The following is a 23,864-nucleotide window of genomic DNA, read 5'->3' as shown; positions in this document are numbered from 1 at the left end:
TCCCTCCCTCCATATATTTGGCAATTACTTAAATAAGTTAAATGGTTGTCATGTTCTCTAGTCCTGTCTGCTGCTCTGTAGCGTTTCAGGCAAGCTTAATATGTCGTGGAAGCACATTTACAAATATAGACAACGGTGTATAAAACACGTGTTAAAATGTATGGTATGCAATTCTATAGCTCCCTTAGTTGAACTTAATAGCCACAGTTAAAAGTGGTTTTCTTTGACTGATGAATTTATTGCTTCTTGTCAAACAATCAATCAGCGTGAAAACTGGAGCAAAACACACACATACAAACATAACAATTAGCATAAAGAAAAATGAAGACAACTTAGATTTAACGTACACAAAAGTATTGACAGACACAAAATAAACTAACCTCGTTGGCTATGTGCAATGTCCAAAAATAGAACTAGGCTTGTTTTGTTTGTACTGTCTTTGTTTTTCTATTTCTCTCTGATTAACTTAACATCGTGAATGTCTCGCTGTGTCCTAATGATACTTTATTACTCTCCTTCCTAAACTCTTCCTCTACTCAGTGACATCCACACATCCACCCTGCTACAGCGCCCTCTCTGGTGTGGGTGGCGACAAACACCAAAAAGCAAGTTAAAAAAATGCACAAAAATGACAATGTGGCAGTTACATTTATTCTTGAAAATAATATATTATTTTTAACTAAATGCTTGAAACATAGCTAATAACATAAATATTATGTGTAAGCAAATTCAAACAGATATACATTATACTGCTTTTTCTCATCTTGTTATCAGGTCTACTGTTTAATGTTAGCTGGTAATGTGCAGTCACCTTTGTGACTCAGTCCTACCTTTGTAGGACTGGGACACACTGGTGGCACTACTTATATAACAAATACATTTACTACTAATTCATTGTTCTTTTTTCATTGTCTTGTTTTTGTATTTTTATTTTTGCATACCATGATCAATGAGTTCAATTGATTTTTTGTGCTGTAGACGTATTTCCAAGAAGCATACTTCCCGGGCGCACCATTAGAGCCCAACATGGCCATGCAATGACTTTTTAGAGCTGTTTCAATGTAAACCAATGTCAGTTGAGTTGGGGCCCACCAGTAAGCGCCGTGAGACACACAACAAGCAGGGGAAAGAAGGGTCGCGTCCATCACGGGCAGGTCACAAATAAATGACTGTATAGGGAACACCGCAGTTGAATGAGACACATTAACAACTGTCGCCCCCCCACCACTGCTAAAACATTTGGTATTTCTAATGGCCAGTCCACACATGATACTGGGGCACAGCTCATTAATACTGGTGCACGTAGCTGTCTGGAAACATCCCCTGGTCTCAGTACTTGTCTGAAAGGGCTGTTTAGCAAGGACAGTAGATGGATTAGAGCATGGATTGTTGTAGCGATTATTTGGGTTTCCGTAATGGCAAACGAGAAATTTAAACGGTACTGAGGGGAGTTGTAATTTCCTCAGCAACCTCTGGGGGCACCACATTGACTTTGCTTGTTTGTAGGAGCAAAATAAACGATACAAATCCTATTATCAAGTATTCATAATCTGAAGTTGCTACTTTAGTTAATTATGGAGTTATTTGCTTTAATAAGAGAATTACTAATCCAGTCAGAAAACACAAATGATTCGGCATAAATGGAATCTCTAGACAACAAATTTATCATTAATGAAACGGAATTCAAATGTGAATCAAAGATAAAAAGAAAACATGTAACCGAACGAACTAAGATAAAAAAGGTAATGCAAAAGGTAGATGGGGAATAGAGATGGAAGCGTTTTGACCTGTCAATCCTTTTTTATTTGAATCAAGCATTGCCCCAGTGGTATGGTCAGACTGCAATGAAGGCGCACTTACGGACTGGTTCGGGTGCACGGGAGAGAGAGGGACTCGGCGAGCGTCGATCCTCAATTGAAGAAAACTCCGTTGGAGGCGATCTGGGCGGTCGGCGCAAGTGCAGCTGGAATGCTGCACTGGAGTCTCTGGCTGATGGTGATGGGCGCACGACTAAGAGGCCGCTGCAGGTCCCCGGTTGGTGGAGAGGTGCGCGCGTGGCGTGGAGGCCGCGGCAGGTCCTTGGATGACAGAGTCCCAGTTGGTGGTGATGTGCTTGCGCAATAGAGATGCCGCAGTCAGTTGGTGTGGGTGCTGCAGGGCGTCTCGGGCACATGGCTGGAGCAGAAATGGGTCGCTGGCGCGCAGCCACAGCCGTCGTGGAACCTGGTGGGCAGGACGCTGTGTGATTCAGAGAGCGGAAGGTAGGTGGGTCGGCTCTCGCCGTGATGCGTGCTTTGGGCGAGCGGCATGGCTCAAGTCCGGGGCTCAAAGAAGGAAGCCACGTGGTCGCTCTCAGCGTGTTCGGCGACCACGTTTCTCGTGATGGTCAGGAGAAGAAGAGCAAAGAGCGCGAAGAGAGGAAGAAAAGAGGGAAGTTCCTTCGCACGCTGGCTTTTTAATTTGTGTCCCAGGGGGTCGGAGTAGTAGTCCCGCCTCTTCCGTGCGCTTCAAGCAGACTGCTTTTGGGATAGCATTTAACCATTTTTTATCCGAATTCACAAGCCAGATGCATCATTTATCATTCCGAACACATTTCAAACATTACCACGATCATAAAGTTATTGAATCTGCTAACCTTACAAATTAGCTAAACTTAGATGCCTGCACAAGTTACACACATCATTCATTTGAGATAGACATACAGGGTGTGTTCAAAGATAAACAACAGAAGTCACTTAATGTCAGTCAAGTCCACAGAGCCCATTTATGTCCCGAATTATGTAGAGTTCAGATTAATTACGAGCGGCAGGATTCTTGAGGATAATACCGATAGTGATCGCTGGAGGATACTGTTGTTTCCAAAAACAGATGGCTGATTCCTGTGGATAGACCAGACCATAAAAGTGGTCTGGGGACTGATAAGCAGTCTTATCGCTAGTTTGCTTGCTAAACAGGCGTTTAGATCTCGGTAGGTGCTGAGGCATGTGTTTCCTGTGGGTTGTAAAAACGAAATCCTATCCCTGCTGGAGGGAAATTCAAAGAGTTTTTCCTTTTTGAACGGTCTCTGGTTGGTTTGGAAAAAAAACCCACACAGGGTTAACACACACATACACATTCCCCAGGGTAAAGTATTTAAAAAGGCAAATAAAAAAAAATTGAGGGAGACGGGCAATATTCGTTACATGGTCTTAAATTATGTTGAGTTCGGCCAATACAAAATTAAGGACACTGAAGAAGGTCTCTTTATAATTTTAGTTGGTGTTTGTTTTTTTTGTTAGTTAGTTTTTTTTAGGCTAGCAAGGGGACAGTTCCATGCAGTTCCATCCATCAATTTTCTTCTGCTTATCCAGTGTCAGATCACGGGGGCAGTAGCTCTAGCAGGCAAGCCCAGTCTTCCTTCTCCCCAGCCACTTCATCCAACTCTTCAGGGCAAATCCAGAGGCATTCCCAGGCTAACTGGGAGAAATATTGTAGCCTCCCCACCTTGTCCTGGGTCATTCCTACGGCCTACTCCCAGTTAGGTGTGCCCGGAACACCTCTAATTCTAATCAGATGCCTGAGCCACCTCAGATTGCTTCTGTTGATGGAGTGGACTGGAACGCTTTATTTGTCATCGCATGTGGGAGCCAGCTGGAAAATGTTGAATTAAGCCTGTTTGCATATGTTATTGTGGATGTTTGTGCGTATCAGGTGTCGCAGCTGATAAGCATGTCCTGTAGTTATGGGGACAACCTTCAGTCCATGGACACAGGAGGCAGGGAAGAGGTGAAGCAAAGCATCCGGGAGCATCCCTTCCAGGAGAAAATCCAGATAATGGTTGTTTTGGGAATTGGCCGACAATAAACCTTGAGTTTTTGCTGGAACTGCTCAAAGGGCAATAATTATCCGAATTTGGCAATCAATTTTCCAAGATGATTTGCCAACATCTCCACGTTGTTTTCAATGTGCATATTGTCATAGTGTCACAAGAGTTCACTGGCCACCTGAGTCACCTTCATCGCTCGTCCACACTATCCAGAAGACCGCCAGCTTGTTGACTTCCAATAGAGCGGCTCCCATCTGCTGAATTTTATGATAAATCAGGAAACTGCCAACTCCAAACAGCAGGATACCTGTTTCTTTTACATCCTCAATGGACAGAATAGATAGGCACACCATCTTCCATTTATTGCAGAAATCCATGGTGTATCCAGCTGCAAATGTCCACTTGGGGCAAGTCGGTTCTAATCTACCAGCTCTTCCCATTGAGAAAATTTTTGTCAATAGTGAGAGACCAGCTGTACAAATCTATGGTTAGATTTGGAATAAATGATGCGGGAGGCTAGGATAGTAATTTAGACAGAGGACAACATTAGACAAAGGCAGCAAGGAGCAGGAGTAAGAGCCTTCCGTGAGCCAAGCAAAAAGAGTGGAGAAGCGGCTCTGCTCTGAGCCCCTTCCAGATGGCCAAGCTTTTCACCCTAACTAAGGGAGAGCCTGGACACCCTGCAGAGGAGAATCATTTCAGCCTCTTGTACCAAAAATCTTGTTCTTTCAGTCACGACCCACAGCTTGACCGCTAAATTTGGCTCAGCCTCATTCTTCACTATGACCCATTCAGAGTCTGTATCACAGCAGGCTCTGCACCGAGCCACCTCTTGATCTCCCATTCCATTCTTCCCTCACTCATGAACAAGAGCCCAACATACTTGAACTCCTCCACTTGGAGCAGGATGTCATCCCCGACCCAGAGAAGGCACTCCATATATGCGACGCCTTCTCAAGGTTTCTTATTTTTCCCCATATGTTTTATTTTATTTTAGTTTTTCCTTGCCCTCTTAGGTTAGGGGATGCCATTAATATTTGTCAACTGTGGGTGTGTGAAGCCGTTTGAGACTCTTTTGTGATGAAAGGCTACACAGTAAATTCTGTAGAGTAAATTTGACAAGTTGTAAATGCAGAGTAGGACAAAATAGACTCAGTTTTTGAGTTATTTAAAGGTGTTAAGAAAAATTAACAAAGATGAATAGAAGTTAAATTTAAAAAAAAATATATATATATATATATATATATATATATATATATATATATATATATATATAATAATAACAAACAAAATCGGCCAAGCGCTAAACTAAAAAGGTGGGTCTTGAGTCTTCTTTTAACACACTTCAGACATTGGATTTTATTTTGTTTGTTTAATTCCTCGTTAGTCATGAATACAACTGAGTAAATTAAAATTGATAAGCTACAAGCATGACCAGCAATCTGTAGGCAATATTAATGCTGACTGTGAGTTACACATTAAAAATCTCATTACTCTTACTTGCTTACTTATCAGAGAGGAAAACAAGAGCAAATCAATATCCCAGTGGGCCTCAAGATACAAAAAAACAAACAAACAAAAAACAGCATCATCAACACTGCAACCAAATTATATTGTGGCATGTTTAAAAAGACTGACACAATTATCTTAGTTGCTGGTGTCTATTCAGGAAGATGGTATGGAAAAGTCATGAACACTGCGTAGGGTATAATTACACAAGTTATATCAAATACTGATTATTACCCAGATAAGCTTTTTAAGTACCGGTAAGTGACTGAACTAATCAAGTTTTGTGTCGGAATGTACAGTACTATTAAATCAACAAGATAGGAAGGCACTAAGCAATGTAATATTTTATATGCAAGTAACAATACCTTGAAATCGCATCTCGTATCTCAAGTGGACCGGAAGCCACTGCAAGTTAGCAGTATCGAACTTTCTCGTCCGTGTCAAAAGTCTACCTGCAGCATTTTATACTAACTGCAGACTTAACTAATCCATTCATTAACATAATGGACTGACTACAAGTCATTGTCCTACATATTTTTCATCTGAGCTATATTCTTATTTATTTTAAGTGTATCAATCTAATGATTGAATTTGTTTTTTGATTTGTCTAAGGCCAATTGCAGAAAGGTCACAATTTTTTTCATTTAATTTTTAAAACATTTCCTGTACAGTATTTGTAATAGTACTTCAGATATCAGCATTGCCCCAGAATGTTGGTTATGAAAAAAGCTCAAAATTAGCTATGCAGTGATAAGATTTGTTTCAAATTCATAACTGGACTGACCATTCACAAAGAAATGTATGCTAATCACATCTCACATTACTAGACTCCAATACTATCATCAAAACTAAATACTATTCCAAGATAATCACTGACAATAATGGAAATCCCTAATGCTGTTTTCAACAATAATCACCCATACTCAGGACTCCCTCCCTCCTCACTTATGCACAACCACCTTCTGCAACTCTATCTTGTTATTTTTCCATGATAAAATTAGGGACATTCATCACAACCTTGGGTCGAACCATCAGCCTACCTTCTAAGGTGACTTTCACCTATCCACACATTCATTTTCCTCCTTCCAGCTCCCCTCTCTCTCAGAAATCACAGTATTCATTCAGAAATCCAATCCATCCACTTATCAACTGGACCCACTCTCCACACAACTTGTCCGTCATCCCCCTTATTTTGGGACATCATTCACACAAAACTGCTGCCGTTACTCCCAAAAATCAGTTGCCGCTCAACTCCATACCCACTTATCATCCAATCATCTGTATGAACAGTTCCAGTCCGGTTTCCGCCCACTCCATAGCACCGAAACAGCCCTCATCAAAATCACAGATGACCTCATGGCAGTTGATACTGGACTCCTTATCATCCTCATTCTCCTTGACCTGAGTGCGGCCTTCGATACCATCAGTCACACCATCCTCCTACAGACTTTCTTCCATTGGCATCACCCACAGTCCGTTGAACTGGTTTTCATCTTACCTCTCCTGCCGCACTCAGTTCTTCCAACTCATGTCCCTTAAATCTGTCCCCTCCCATGTTACTCCAGGTGTGCCCCAGGGATCTGTCCTGGGGCCCCTCTTCTTCATCATCTACCTCCCCCTCCGCAATATTTTCTGTAAATTTAACATTCAATTTCATTGCAACTTTATCTCTCCACCAAACTCTCTTCCACTCTACCACCCACCTCCCTTACCGACTGCATCTCTGAAATGAAAAATTTTCTATAATTAAACAGTAACAAAACTGAATTTCTACTCATCTGCACCCTCTCAAAAAGTTTTTCCATCACCAATGACAACACCTCTATTTCACTTTCCCCCCAATTTAAAAGCCTGGGAGTCATCCTGGAAAGCACGCCATCTTATCAATCCCAAATCAATAACATTACCCAGTCCGCATACTTCCACCTACGTAACATCAACCGTCTTCGCCCTTCCCTGACGGCCCACACTGCCGCCATCCTGGTCCAAAGTCTTGTCACCTCCCGTCTTGACTATTGCAATTTTCTCATTTTTGGCCTGACTTAAACTCCTGTTGGTCCAGATTTCAGCTGCCCGAATCATAACCCAAACTCCCTCCACCCAACACATCACTCCCTGTCCTCCACCAGCTTCACTGGCTCCCAGTTCATGCTCGCATCCAATTCAAAATCCTCCTGTTTGCATTCAAGGCCATCTACAACCTTGGCCCCGGCAGCTATCTGATCTTCTGCAAGTACCCACTGCCTCCCGCACTCTCAGATCATCTTCCTCCATTCACTTGTCTCTCCCCTCCGCTCGTCATACCACCATGGGGAGCAGAGCATTCAGCCGCTGTGCTCGCCACCTCTGGATGTCAGGGTTTTATGATAGAGTCTGAGAAGTGGACTCAATTGCAAGGAGGCATAGTGACTAGGCAGAGGGAATGTGCAAACGCGGTGAGTTTATTGAATCAAGGTTAGGAGGCGAGATGGCAATTGTGAGATGACGTGACGTGACTGGACTGGATCGGACGTGACTGGACTAAACAGAGCTTGATGTGGCTGGGCTTGGTGTGGCTGGACTTGCACTTGAGACCAGACTAGACTTGTACTTTACTTGCACTTGAGACCAGACTAGACTTGTACTTGTACTTTACTTGCACTTGGCTAGACTTGACTTGTATTTGTACTTTACTTGCACTTGGCTAGACTTGACTTGTGTTTTACTTGAATTGACTAGACTTGACTTGTATTTTACTTGCACTTGACTAGACTTGACTTGTATTTTAACTGCACTTGACTAGACTTGACTTGTATTTTACTTGCACTTGACTTGTACTTTACTTGCACATGACTACACTTGACGTGAACTTTACTTGCACATGACTACACTTGACGTGAACTTTACTTGCACATGAATAGACTTGACGTGAACTTTACTTGCACATGAATAGACTTGACGTGAACTTTACTTGCACATGAATAGACTTGTACTTTACTTGCACATGACTAGACTTGACTTGCACATGACTAGACTTGTACTTTACTTGCATTTTACTTGGACTTGACTATACTAGACTTGACTTGTACTTTACTTGCACATGACTAGACTTGACTTGCACTTGACTAGACTTGATTTGTACTTTACTTGCACTTGACTATACTTGACTTAGAGTGACTGGGCGAGACGTGAATAGACTTGACGTGGCGTGGCTGGATGAGACATGACTGGAACAGATTTGACGAGACTGGACTTGACGTGCTGTGAAATGGCTTGACTTAACGTGACTGGAAGAGGCTGTGATTTGATCTTGGCTGGAAGTCCCGCTTGGCTAGAGAAGACAGACAAGTCGCTTTACTACAAGACGAAACACACAGACAACGACGACAACAATGCACCCACACAGACTGAACAAAGACAGTAGACTAAATACACCCACACTGATTGACTCAACAAGACACCCCTGGGTGAAACACAAGTGGCTAAGGGCACTGATTGGTCAACACATGGGGAAGGGAAGACACACACACAGGTGCAGTTGGTTACACATGACGAGATAAGGGGAAAGACAAGGAAAACAAAACACTGATCACACAGACAAAAGACAAGAACACCCAAAACAATACCCTAACCCTACAGAACTGAAACATAAAACTGGAACTCATTACCACCTCAACTCAGAAACATAAACTCTTTTACACAATTTAAATCACAACTCAAAACACACCTGTTTAAAACTGCGTACCCAACTTAAGTGTCATTCTGCTCTTCTACACCCCCACCTCTCCCCACTAAGGCCTTTCATGTGTATTTTAGATGTGCTGTTAACACAAAACAACTAATTTAGTCATTATAGCTCATTTTGATGTCTATTCTTTTGAATTATATGTGGCCTTGTATCATCTACCATGACATGATTTGCGCATGCTCTCAACTGGGACTTGTTTTTTGGCTTTGAGGTTCACACAGCATCTAGGCATAATGCTGGGTTCAGACCGAACACGAAATGTCGCATCACTTTTTGCGTCTTGCACGCTTTTGTTTGCGAGGGTGACTACACCGGAGTTGTTTCGAGTAGAAAAGACGAGGACCTCCTCCTTCTCCTCCAAACATCGCAAGTCAATCTAGTGACCGGTGGTTGTGTTGGCTGCTAAATGCTGTGTTTGTTGATTGATTAACAACTGTAAAAAGATACGCCAACTTCCACGCTCCCCATTCTCCAAGCCTGCTCCTGTTTTGGGTTGGTCCCAGCCGGTATTGGAAGCTGGCTGTTGTATACCTGTCGGTTCCACAGACTCAGTCTTGCATGTGACGTAGCCTACAATAATAAGTACATGCTCAATGCCAACTGGATGTTGGCGATGTGCCACTAAAAGTTCACATCAACAAAGTACAGAAAAATGGGCGAAGGATTAAAATGTTGGCTTCAAACGCATCGCCCGGCACACAATCTCGCAAATGCCATTAACTATATATGGAAACGTCAGAAACGTCCAGCTCAAGTTCGGTATGACAGCAACAAAACTCTGCTTTAACTGTGTAAAATTATATGTGCTGTAATGCCGGAAATCCTGGTCAAGGGCGGCAAATAGCTCCTTCTATTTATGCACTATTACAATCTGAATATGAAGTTGGGCAAGTGGTGAAAACCATGCAAAAAAAGACCCAGATTTTCCTCGTACATAACTTGTTTGGAGGTATAGTTTGAGAACAAAATCACATTGACTTCAAAGTTGGAAGTTTGACATGTATGGCTTAAATTTAAAATGACCCCAAACCTTGGTCATCTTTCTTCTTTTTGCTTCCTCACTCACCACCATGTCCTATAAGTGTGTGTATTTGCAACAAATATCTGTGAGATAAACAAACTTAGTTCCTGGTGGTTCAAATATGGTTTTAAAATTATTGTGTGAATGCTGAAAGTTTATGAGGCTTATGTTATTCAGATTTTTTATTATTATTAGAACATTTTATTCTGCCTGTTTTTTTGGGCAGTAAAACTCCCACATAATTTATCCACACAGTTCCAATTTCAACTTCCTTAAAAAAATTCATGCCACCTTGGGTACGATCCTTCTTATTCCATATACAGTACTTACAGTTTTGTCACAATTTAACGTCTACTATCAAATGTTCCGCAATCATTTTTAATGGGACAGAAATTCAATTCCAATGTGCTGCATACTGCTGCAGTGGCCCAGTTGGTAAAGTGCATTTGTCCAGTAACCAGCAGGTTGTGGGTTCGAGTCTCACCTCCGACTGTACATTGGAAATGTATCTATGGCCATTGCGCTACATGTTATAGATGTATACACACTAATTATCATATGGGGAAATGCAGTATGATTTGACTTAAATGATTAAATGAACGTATCCCCATTAAATTTCAAATCCCAGTTGGACCAAATTTTATTCCAACATCAATTTCATATAATAATCATTGTCTAATTATTTAACCTACATTGTATTTAATGCCATTTTATTGAAAAGTAGTACACACTGTCTCTTTAGTGCTTTTATTGCTTTTTGGACTGTGGTACATCCCAAAGCATCTTTGGAACGCGCTGCTTTACTCCACCCCATAGAGATGTTAGGTGCCAACAGCACATACCGTAACAAAATAACTTTTTTTCTGCACCATAGTTTAATATAATAATTGATGTTGCATTAATTAGTTGCTGAGAAACATGTTTCTGTAAATCGCTAGTTTTTAATGCGTTACTTCCAACTCCGCCAACAAAAAAGAAATGGCCTCAATAAAAGTGACCGCACATTCGTGAAGTGATCTGAAGTCATCGTAACACTCAGCAAATCAATCACCTTTTTGACATGCCGCAATAATATTTTTACACTAACACAATTTGCAAATGGTTCTCGTATTTAAAAAGTGACTGTGACTAGAAAACTATTTCTGTTGGGCTTATCCCATGAATTAGTATCGCTGTCTGCTAACTTACCGTACTTTCTGTTCAAAGAAACCTTCCTTTTACATTCATCTGGATCTTTTCTGTCTGGAAATTGTGAAGAATGAATTGGGGCCGTTAATTTGTTTGGTAGCCATTTTGTACTTATTTATTTATTTATTTAATTTTTTACTTGATTGACTGTAGTGGGCGGAGCACCGCGGCTGTACAAACATGAAGGCTGATGTCTTGCAAGCCCCAGTCACATGCAGTAGCAGTCCTGGTTGCAGGACAGCTGTTTATTTGTTGTTGTTGTTTTTAAAGAACCCAACAACTGGCATTAGCAAGCGGGATGACTCACTACCTATCCAGCACACATGCTTGCACATTTAACTTTGCGTTGCTCTGTGTGGCAAAGTGTAGGTGAGGCTGCTCTGCCTGTTACTTCTGTTTTGTTTTGTTTACAGGCTCTTATGTGCATCATTGACTGTTAACCATATTTTTTGTGGTAAACAGAAGTTGATTGCAGGAAGCCTCTTTAGAACATATACAGGTATATACATAAATTATGTACATTTCAAGCTCAGCGGAAATTTTTATGGATCAGTAACAACCCTACTGGGCTTATTCCACACTCAAAAAGCAGGTTTGATTTGCACGTAGTAAAATGTACATTTTATTTTGTATATATTTTGTTTTATGTAGCATTATTCTATACAGCTTAAGTCCATTTTTATTGCCTCCCTGGGACCTTTTGCATTTAATGAAGATGATCTTGGTTTAGGAAAACTAGCGTTATTAGACCCTGGAATAATCTGAAGTCCTTAGACACTCAAATATCACCAAGATATTGACCCTGTGAAATTCCGTACTGATGATCCCTTGACTGAATTAATCTATTTACTAACCAGGGATGTTCGATCCCACTTTACCGGTTTGATATCAGTTTGAGTACTCAACCCTTGAGTACCCTCTGATACTGCTACCAAGTAATCGATACCACTAGTAATTTTGATACATACATTTTCTATTGAACATGACAGATAATTTTAAATAAGGACCTTTCGTTTATTTCTGACAAAAGCTAGAACAGACTCTGCAATACCAAATTAATGTTCAAAATCAAACACAACTCACTACAAAAGTGCAAAATAAAACTGACAACTTCCAGAGTTTTAGTCGCTTTGTTTCCAAATAAATTGAAGTATAAAAGGATACAGGTTCAACTTTTAACTGTTAAGCATGACACTTTGAAGCAGTGATAGGTAGTAACAGAGCTGTTCTCGCCGAGCTTGCGTGGGTTTCTCCGGGTACTCCGGTTTCCTTCCACATTCCAAGGACATGCATGGTAGGTTAATTTAACACTCCAAATTGTCCATAGGTGTGATTGTGAGTGTGGATGGTTGTTCGTCTCTGTGTGCCCTGCAATTGGCTGGCAACCAGTTCAGGGTGTACCCCACCTACTGCCCAAAGCGAGCTGGGATAGGCTCCAGTGACCCTTGTGAAGACAAGCGGTTAAGAAGATGGATGGATGGATGGATAAAAATAATAATACATGAGCGGTTAAGAAAATGGATGGTATCTGGGGTCTTAATTCAATGATTTAAAAATTTTTTTTTAAAGATGCATGTAACATCCCATGTATCATGTACATGTATCAACACAATCAACCATATATTTTCCAGTCTGGTTCTTAAATGTTAATTTAATGTTGTCACCCTCCAAAGGCTGCGTTGAAGTGTCCTTGACTAAGCGTCAGATACATGATTTATTTTGATACTGTGAATGAAGGCCCCCACCAATGTATATGAACAAGGCACTATTGCCAAAGGCCTTTGTGTATCATAAAGATGCTGTATATCATTTTTAATGAAACTAGATGATGATAATGTAATAATAATAATAATAATAATAACTTTTATTATTCGTTTAAAAATCATGATGTGATGGTGATTATAATTGCACATCCATTATTATTATTATTACTAATAATAATAATAATAATAATAATAAAAAGGTGAACAGACAACCATGACTGAATGGGACAAGACGTAACTGGAATGGGCCTGACATAGAGTAGTTCGACTGAACAGGTTGTCATGACTGGATAGGACGTGACTAGACTGGTCGTCAGGACAGGACTGGACGTTGTGACTAGACAGGACGTGACTGGACTGGTCGTTGCAACTGGACAGGACGTGACTGGTCGCTGTGACTGGATAGGATGTGACTGGACTGGACGTGGCGACTGGACAGGACGTGACTGCCGTGACTGGACTGGTCGATGCGATTGGACAGGACTGGACAGGTCATTGTGACTGGACTGGTCGTTGCGACTGGAACGAGCGACGTGACAGGACCTGACTTGCCTTGCCTTGAATTGACTTGACTAGCTGTTGTGTGGCTATAACTTGGCTGTGGCTGTGGCGATGGCTTTGCTAAGGCTGTGACGATAGCTTGGCTGTGGCTCAGTGTGGCTGTGACGAAGACTTGGCTTTGACGAAGACTTGGCTTTGACGAAGACTTGGCTGTGATGAGACGAGACACACGAACTTCCACACATAACATCGACAATGCACCCACACTGACTGGACAAACACAACAGACTAAATACACCAACACTAATGAGACACACCTGGGGAAGGAAAGACGCACACAGGTGGACGTGGTTAGATATAACAAGACAAGGGATGAAACCAAGAATGCATGACAAAAAAAACAACCACAGACAAAAACAACAAGAACACCCATAACAAAAAGACGACCTCAACAGATCCAAAACATGACTTTGAGGACACTACCGAGGGTGTTCCATGGGCGGGACGAAAACCATTTTTGGTATTTGTAACCAAAACAATTTGGTAACAGAAAGTAGACTGCACTCAGTCTGAAGACTGGGGCATCTAAATTTCCGTGCAATGCAATACGTGGGCGTCAATCTCATCTCTCATCTCTCCGAGCCAAGTGTTGTGCCACAACACAAGCGAGTCAGTTTGCTTCCTCAATGTCAATCACTACGTGCGCTCCAGACCGCCCTGATTTCATTGCAAATGAGGGAGGCCACTACGATTGGCCAACCCAGCCGTCTAAGAAAACACCAAAAGAAAAAAAAGTCCACCCAAGCCTTAGACTGCATTTTGCGCTAGACTGCACTGTGAACAAAAATAGGGCCTTGAAGTCATATTCAGACTGCCATTCATTTCATGCAATTTTAAGGAAAATGCTATATTGGGATAAATGGGGACCCAAAAAGTATGTTATTTTATGAATGCAATTTATTTTATTTTTTTTGGGGCCATTATTAATTGGCATTTTTTTCTACCAAATATTGGAATTGGTATTGTGCTGTACTTACACCAAGAAAGTATTAGCATTTTTTTGCTCCATTAAATTGCATATATTAAATTATGCATACAGTGAATATAGTGTGATTTCAGTGCAAGTGATCAGCAGCTTAATCACATGAAATGTCAAAATGTATTAATACTTAGTCACCGTTTACAGTCTATTGGCATCACTGGAACAGCACACTTTTTCCGTCATTTATGTAGTCCCCCATGGTTCAGTACTCGGCCCCCTCCTGCTCACCATTTACATGCTCCCCCTCGGTCAAATCATTCAACATCATGTACTACAGTTTCACTGCTATGCCGGTGATACTCAACTGTACGTCTCCACCAAAACCATTACCCCCGTCATCCTCTCCACCATAACTGACTTGCTGACATAAAAACTTCGATGGACAAAAACTTTCTAAAACTAAACAGCAACAAAACAGAACTCCTCATCACAGCACCCAAGCCTCTCCTTCCGTCTATTCAGAACTTCTCCCTCCCGCCTACGTCCCTCGCTCTCCCAGACCACGGCTGATTTGCTCATCCATTCTTTTATTACTTCCAGACTTAATTACTGCAAAAGCCTCTTCTTTGGACTTCCTACCTATCTTCTTCAAAAACTGCAATACGTTCAGAACTCTGCTGCCCGCCTCCTCACTCACACCCGCTGCAGGGGACACATCACCCCCATTCTCCGGGCAACAAACAAACGAGTGACATATGGCGCACGTCGTCGTTGAAATCCATCCGTCCGCACCATAACACAAGTTATAAGCGCGCACACACGGAACACCAACACCAAATGGCCGAACCTGCCCGATGAGGGGAGGGAGATGGTTTTAAAGTAATATGAAGAACTCCGGGAGTCTGTCTTCTGTAAACATCATGAGCACCTCCTACGGAACTACGAGATCCCGAGAGACGGGAAATTACGAGAATTGCGCCTCAGAAGCGAAACTCTCTTAAATGGAAACACCGTTAAGTCGAAATTGTACTTTATCAAAATAGTACAATATCACTTTTATTTTTGCGAAAAACTGTAATGCTCACATGCCATTTCTTTAGTAGTCAATCATAACCATTTACTATTTCTCTTCTCAGTACCGGCCAGGATCACAAATATATCAAAGGACATCACAGTAAATGAGGGCAGCAGCGTCAATCTCAGGTGCTTTGCGATGGGTCGGCCAGAAGCGAGCATCAAATGGAGACATCATTCCCCAAGAGGTAAGATGCCTTTTCTGTACTTAATTTATAATGTTCCCACATTCACTTTGGTGATACTGGCAGAAAAATCAACATGTATCCTCTTTTTTGTTTAATCTACTATCCTTGGCTTAAGTCCACGCTGAGCACTGAGTCCTAGTATTTTTTTTTACTTTTCCAAAAGAGAGAAAACTCTCCGTGCCTGCCTACGTAGTGGTTGTAGAACACACACAAAAAAACAACAACAAAGCTTCATGATTGAAGTCTGTTTCATGGCCTTCCTGCTGCTGTCATATGCCAATTTCCTTGAGCACAAACTGCTGAAGCCAAAACCCAGCTCCTTCAATTTGTGGCACCATCTTCCGAAAGGGTTTCCATCTCAACCTTTTAACTCAAGCCTTGGTCAGCGCCAGTTGTGTGTGTGTGTGTGTGTGTTTTTTTTTTTAACCCTTTCTCCGGTAATGCTGTGTTTTTGCCATGTAATAAATTTAGCTTCCATTTTATTAGATTTCCAGATATGGTGTGGGGATTTGTTGTTACCCTAATACTAGATTCTCTGCTTCTTATTTGATAGCACCCTTGCGTTTGGTCTGATACTTTTGCTGGGTGTTAAATAGTTTCTTCTTTCTCAGGGAGGGGACAACAAGTAATTGAGAAGCATAAACTTAACCCGATCAAAAATGTAATAAACCCCCAATAATGTAATAATTTTAAATGTAAAAATGCAATAAAAAAAAAAATCAAGTGCATTATTTCAACAATTCTGGTAGTAAAACTAACACTAACCAGGTTAGAGTGTTAATTCAACTCCGAAGATTGTGGCGCTATAAACCCAGAAAAAAAGTGTTAAATAAGTTTCTAAAATAAAATACAACGTAAAATATAAAAATATATAAATACTAGACTAAGTGCAATTGTGTGGTAATGCTGAAAGCTGAATGCTAATTGCTGAATGCTTATAAAGTAAATTGAAAGATAAATTATGCGAAAATTCCAAAGTAATAATTTTAGTTGAAAGATAAATAAATTAAAAGAACGCTTGAACCTGGGAGGCGTGAATTTTTTAAGCAAGTTGAAATTCATATGGAAAAGTGTTATCTGGAAGTACCCTCCATTCATTGCAGTCTGAACGGGTTATTCCAATTGAGCACAAATGAGCATGTAAACGGGAGTAACTCTTTCCGCCACGCATGGAAACGGGTTGCCTTGATTGTTTCGGAAACCGGAATTCTGACCTTACCCCGAATATTGACTGTATGTAAACGTAGTCTATGATAGTCAGTTAGTATACATGTGTGTCCCTTAGCATAATTGCCATAGATATATTTGCAATCCAATGTAATGTAATATAATGATGAGCAGTTGAATGGACGGAAGTGACCGTGGAAAGAAGGACTTAGAAAAGGCTCAATGTCAGTCCCATTGAAAATGAATGAGTAAAAGTTGATATTTAACGTTAAAATGTGTGAATACTGTAATGTGGAATCATACGATATATATACCCCGGGAGGCGTTAATTTTTGAAGCAAGTTGAAATTTGAACGGTGTAAATCGGAAGTATTATGTGGGAGTTGTTTCATGGCAAAAAAATTAGAAGAATCAAATAAAATGACTTCCAACATTCCCACAATTAATAAGGTATTACATTTTCAGTAAAAATGTTATTAAAATCATAATTAATGATTGATGAAATTATACCATTTTGGGGTTTTACTACATTTTTTATCGATTTAAGTGCAACTTTTTTAAATGACATTTATGTCAATTTTATTACTATTTCAGGAAATTATTACATTATAGGGTGCTAAAGCAGGTGTTTGCATAAATAAAATAATTCGCCAAATTTCCGGCGCAACGCTGGAATACTTTAAGCCACGCAAATGTAAACAATAATTCTCAAACTTTATAAAGGAATTGTGTTAAGCAAAGTTGGTGTAGCCTTGTAGCCTAGTTCTATGTGTAGGTGACTTGAACTGATCCTCCTACACAATGCCTGCTCTCGACCTTGCTACACATTAAACACTTCTGACGCTTGTTCATATAATTTTTAGTGTGAGAAATAAGTAGTTACGAGAAGCAAGCGTTGCTTTGAATAAATTCATGTTATGATCTATGGTGAATAGTGCCAAGTTTGAATCTATTGACAAGGCCTTGCATACCCCCTGACATCCTTTCCCAAAAGGGAATGAGTGTTTTTGAGTGTATTTAAGGAATTCATGATGTACAAAATGCAGCCTTATAAGAGACAAGCCTAATCAAACATGATTAGACTGCTGGTTATCAGCTGGTTTGCATGGGTCTGTAGTGCTGGGACCTTACAACCTTGAAGAAGAGCTAAAAAAAATAAATAAAAAAAAGCTGTTTGAAATTTCATGTGCAAGCTATCCTGTGTTCTAATTGTGTCAGCTCTGCCCTACCCGCTGAGTATACTGTAGTATGAGTCATGAACGGAGCTGATGTTCAGCCTCCAACATGAATTCTTCTTTAAGATTTTCACATTATCTACACAGCCTACTGCTACCTCATCTTCCACAATATTGTCATCATTATTACCCAATATTATGTTATCATTTTAGTAAACAGACCACTTTAATAACACGGTAATAATCTGATGGTGTCATTTAGACAGACATTGTGGATGGATGGATTGGATGGATTAGATGGATTGTCACAGCAGTAATATTCAGAATTACACTGAAAAAGAATAACCGATAAATAAATAAATAAATAAACGTATAAAAGATTATCTAAACTGTTGTTTCCAGCAGCAAAGCTGAATATGTCTGAGAAAGATTTCTTTTGCGGCTGCAGAGTCATGGATAATATGAATGATTGTCTAAGGTGGACAGAAGTTTACTTAGTGATTTATGGTCCCTATCTTAATTCACATGATTACTGTGACAATGTCTTGTCTGAGACCAATTTCTAACTAATTTGTAACACGAAATGGCACTTAGAATTTATGCTACACTATGTTTCTGGGCTTTCGTTACTTGCAAAAAAGTTAGATGATATTTATTTTGCAGGTGAAATTTGAGGATGAACCTGAATTGCACAATGACATTTCAAAGTGACCTTAATTTGACATTGAGATATTACTACTGACTATTGTGAGCACAAATTCTGATTAGTTTATTGCATTAAAATAGCAAGGAAGTAAGCTAACCTACTGTTGGTAACAATATCAAATGGGCACATGGGCTTTCACATGTGTAGCCAATTTATACATTCAAGACACTCTAACACTGTCTCCTCATTCACTTAAGGTCATATTCTCCCGTTCACGCTTAAGTCTTATTATTTATGTGCCAGGCTTGTGCATTTTCACGGTATGCCGATTCTCCTGTCCAGACTTCTGAGACACCCACCATGCATAACCTGGAAATGTGTGCACAACCTCCAAAGAGGCGTGACTTGTTGGATTCTGAGAGTGCACCTAATTCCCGCATCGTGCAAGTTTTCTTGAGATGTGAATTCCATAGAGATCCATTTGTCAAGTATGTCACGCTTTGAATGTGGAATTACTGTAACTTGCGTGGATCCAGAAATTATACTAATTGTCGGCAGTGATGTGTGTGCACCTCGGTGCTGGGAAAAAAAAGCCAGTTTGCATGGTACTGAATTATTTTTCATCAATTGATATGACAAAATGAAGTGGTGAGCATGTATAAGCCAATTGTCACCGGTTATTTAGCTGGTAAAAGCACAACATGCACAGCTGAAAACACTACATCAATATATATTAGACCCCCCCCCCCCCCCCCCCCCACACACACACACACACACTGCATTCCATTAAAATATAAATATTCCAAATTAAGCTTCACACACAGCTTTTAATAATATTAGGTTGTAAAAATTAAATAAAACATTGAAAACAAAATAATAAAAACGATTAAAAAAAGAAATCTGTGTTGCTATGACAACTCTCATTCATTCACATAATTACCTATTTTATAAAACGTATGAAGGTTTAAACATTGAGAATGTTTAACCCCTAGGCGTTATTGTGACCCGTTTTTGGCTTTTTGTTGGTTCTGACCAAGCCATTTCAAAATAAAATACTGCCCACGGGTTAAACAAGAAAGAAATGTGAGAAAATGTAAATGCTCCAATGAGAAAAGCGTCTTAACTGTGTGGTGAGGGGTTTTAGAGCCTTAAATCATTTATAATACATGTAAAACATAAAGCTAACTAATTTTTTGGAACCTAACCCCAGCAGAAAATGGGGTAAACACTGTACTCCAAAGCAGACTAAAGCCTTGTGGCAATTATTCAAAAAAGTATTATTATTTATTTAAATCCAAATAAAAAGGCAGATGATAGACAATGTGGCTTGCGATGAGGAAGAGGTGGGAGGGAGTATTGCCTAGAAGATAATAAAACTCACACAAGGAGAAGATAGGTACACAAACCTAAAATGATCCAACAAGGAGTAGTTGAAAAACAGGAGTGAGACCGGATGAATTACAAAAATTGGCAGTAACAAATGATTGATCTGGTGTGTTCAGGATCAAAATAAAACAAAGCTACTGGTGAAATGCAAATTTGACGTAGGACTGCAAATATAGTTAATAGAGGTCCGGACGTCGCTTAACTATTTCTCTGAAAACGCAATTTAACACCATTTAATAATGTTAGGTAGTAAAAATTAAAACATTGAAAACAAAATAATAAAAACGAAATCTGTGTTGCTATGACAACTTTTGTTCATTCACATAATAGTTCATTATTTACTACTGTATGTGCTGTATTTAGCAGTATTTTCCCAAGTTTATAAAAAAAAAAAACTTGTTCTATAGTGTCAAAAACAGTTCAGACTGTAAATATTTATTCATAAACATACATTTTCTGAGTTTATAAAAACATTTTTTTTTATCAAAGCATTGATTTCAATCTTTATTAGGCTGTTTTGCCAATAATTTTAAATAAACAAAAAATATAGAAACTTTTGATCAATCCATATAAATTTCAAACTAAATTTCGGGTTTTTTTTCAATTTCATACAAAAAAAAATACAGTAATGTATTGATGTAAGCCCCACCCATTGTGTTAAGCCACGCGCACTCCGAATACAGATACAGATAATTTAGATGGTTGAACAGATATAGCTACAGATACAGATAGTGCTGTACTCGCTCATCCCTATGATTCACTGGTCACTATTTTGTATATAAGAGGACGGAAGCCAGATTGATAATTGTGATTCACTCAAGGGAGTTCTTCACATTAGCAATCTGCAACTTCACAAGGAGGGATTTGCTGTACAATACTTCAAGCTGATTGGACGATGCAGCATCTTTGCACGTTTGTTTTGACCAATCAAGGGAACGAACGGATGAAAATGTCGTCTTTCGTCTTGTCTTGGGGAAAAATTGGCAATCATCTTCATTCCTATTCAGTTACTAATGGTAATATTAGCAGAAAATAAATTGGGTAAAACTAAATAATAGCCATTGAAATAAGTAAACGTGCACTCAGGCACCAGGTACACCAATAAAGTATTTGAGCGATCTTTTAAATCTATTGTCCAAAATCTAAACCAATTGTGTAGGTGTTTTAGGATGGCTCATAAATGGCAAATATGTAATACACGTGTGTATTGTGTGGAAATTGAGGTGTATGTGTGTTTTGGAAGGTTCGCTTAGTGTATTTTTAAAAGGTTCACTCAAACTTTTCTGTTTTGCCACACCACCCACACCAAGTGCAGGAGGCTATGAGAAACAAATACAGTACATGGCATTGAGGGGAAAAAAAAAAGTTCTGATGAGGATTAGTAAAAGGAGAAGAGTCTGACTGCAGAAAGGCCATGAGAGATGGAGAGAAAAAAAATATTTTGAGTATCTGAGGAGCACAGAGGTATAACAACAGCTTAAAGTGCATATATGCAGACCATCAAAACCACCGTCCCAATCTGCAGGATACCCAGCGCTGCATCAAGAGCCAAGAAGATTGCTCACCCTGTCCACCCCAACAACAAACTCGTTTCCATGCTGCCATCAGGGAAATGATACAGACTGCTCAGGATCAACACGGAAAGATTGAAGAGGAGTTTCCATGAAGCTGCTTGCGAGGAATATAATCAATCTGCAAGTCTACTTGTTCAAGTCACTAACAGTGACATAAAGATATGAAAGTCTAAAAACAAAATTAACAATAAGAAAAAAAAATTGATAAGTTGCTTATGTCGCATCACACCCCATAAAAATACACACATCTGATGGAGATGTCAAGTGAGCTGACTGCTTTCAATGTTCCATAAAAGGCTCTGTTGGTTCAGATAAAGTTTGAGAAAGATATGAAATGCACAAACAAGTGGAAGGACAAAATCACATAAAGAGAACTACCCACATTTGCCACAGACAGAATACTAATACTGTACAGTATTATATAATACTGACCTAACAGTCCCTGATCTGTCTGCAGTATAAGGATATTGGGAGCAAAGCAGAGTGCCTTCACTGAAAAATGAAAATAATGGTAAGAGCAGGTTCCACCGCAAACCTTCTGTGTGTCATTTTAAGTCAGGCAGGCAACAGCAAAGGGTCCTAAAAAGGGAAATTATTGAGCCCGTCGGCCGTGTGTGGCAGTATTCGCGGTGTAGGTACCAGATCCGCTCAGGTGGTCAGATCGGCTCGGTGTCCTTCGGCGTCTGGCTTGCGCGCATGCCGATGACATTACGTAAAAGGATTGGCTGGAAGTTTTCCGGTGATGTCGAAGATTGTGGTTTGTCCATAATTACACTGGGATTCTCTTTATCATTTGATATGCAACTTGCTGTTGTTTTCACATTTAACCCTTTCCCAACGCCATTAAAAATAAAGCCCTGTTGAATGACATATTAATTATTCTTCATTTCTTTTGGTTTAGAGTGTGCCAGTAGCACTTTTGTTGCATTTGTTACAAATTATCCTTAACTCATTCACTCCCAGCCATTTTCACTGAAGCAACCCCCTTTGCTCCTGGCTGTTTTACTGGATTTGGACTGATTTTGCAAGGCCCACAGAATATTGTATTCTATTGTTATAAAAACATGGAACCTACTAAATGAAATATTAGAGTCTCATAGGCCTTGTTCAGACTGACATCCCAAATCTGATTTTCAGCCCATCCAGATTGAATGTGGATGGCTCTTTTGTAGTCTGAACAGTCACAAAGCACATGAAATCCGATGTTTGCGGGACGGATTTAAACCACATGTGCCAGGTAGTTTCATATCTGATTTGGACAGGATGCGTCTCAGTCTGATCAGCTCGAAACACTCGAAACAGATTTGACTGACCTGACGTCACTCTATGCGTGCAAAACCAATGCACCTGCGCTGTCAATATCCAATCCGTTTGCTGCCCGGCTGGTTTCTCGCATGCTCGGCAGTCAAAAGCCTTGACGGCTCCACTGCCCTGTGGGATCCCTGTCATGTCCGTCCGTCCGTCTTCTTCCGCTTATCCGGGGTCGGGTCGCGGGGGCAGCAGCTTTAGCAGGGAAGCCCAGACTTCCCTCTCCCCAGCCACTTCAGCCAGCTCATCCGACGGGACCCCAAGGCGTTCCCAGGACAGCCGAGAGACATAGACTCTCCAGCGTGTCCTGGGTCGTCCCCGGGGCCTCCTGCCGGTAGGACATGCCCGGAACACCTCCCCAGGGAGGCGTCCAGGAGGCATCCGAACCAGATGCCCGAGCCACCTCAACTGGTTCCTCTCAACGTGGAGGAGCAGCGACTCGACGCTGAGTCCCTCTCGGATGACCGAGCTTCTCACCCTATCTCTAAGGGAGAGCCCGGCTACCCTGCGGAGGAAACTCATTTCGGCCGCTTGTATCCGGGATCTTGTTCTTTCGGTCACGACCCACAGCTCGTGACCATAGGTGAGGGTAGGAACGTAGATCGACCGGTAAATCGAGAGCTTCGCCTTTCGGCTCAGCTCCTTCTTCACCACAACGGACCGATACAGCGTCCGCATCACTGCAGACGCTGCACCGATCCGCCTGTCGATCTCCCGCTCTAACCTACCCTCACTCGTGAACAAGACCCCAAGATACTTGAACTCCTCCACTTGGGGCAGGACCTCCTCCCCGACCCGGAGAGGGCACTCCACCCTTTTCCGACTGAGGACCATGGTCTCGGATTTGGAG

The 23,864-nt window shown here is 40.7% G+C and overlaps 1 protein-coding gene across 1 annotated transcript in view; it reads left to right on the top strand.

Moving 5' to 3' along the window:
- Positions 1-23,864, top strand: part of opcml (opioid binding protein/cell adhesion molecule-like) — a 163,778-nt gene that overhangs the window by 79,692 nt on the left and 60,222 nt on the right. Inside the window, exon 3 of the mRNA XM_077546633.1 lies at positions 15,633-15,758. Within this exon, the coding sequence (XP_077402759.1) occupies positions 15,633-15,758 (126 nt within the window). The remainder of the gene's footprint in view (positions 1-15,632; positions 15,759-23,864) is intronic.

This window comes from Vanacampus margaritifer, chromosome 16, assembly GCF_051991255.1.
Source record: "Vanacampus margaritifer isolate UIUO_Vmar chromosome 16, RoL_Vmar_1.0, whole genome shotgun sequence".
In the NCBI taxonomy this organism is placed as follows: Eukaryota; Metazoa; Chordata; class Actinopteri; order Syngnathiformes; family Syngnathidae; genus Vanacampus; species Vanacampus margaritifer.
Note: the sequence above shows the minus strand (reverse complement) of the source record. Positions and strands in the feature narration are given on the sequence as shown.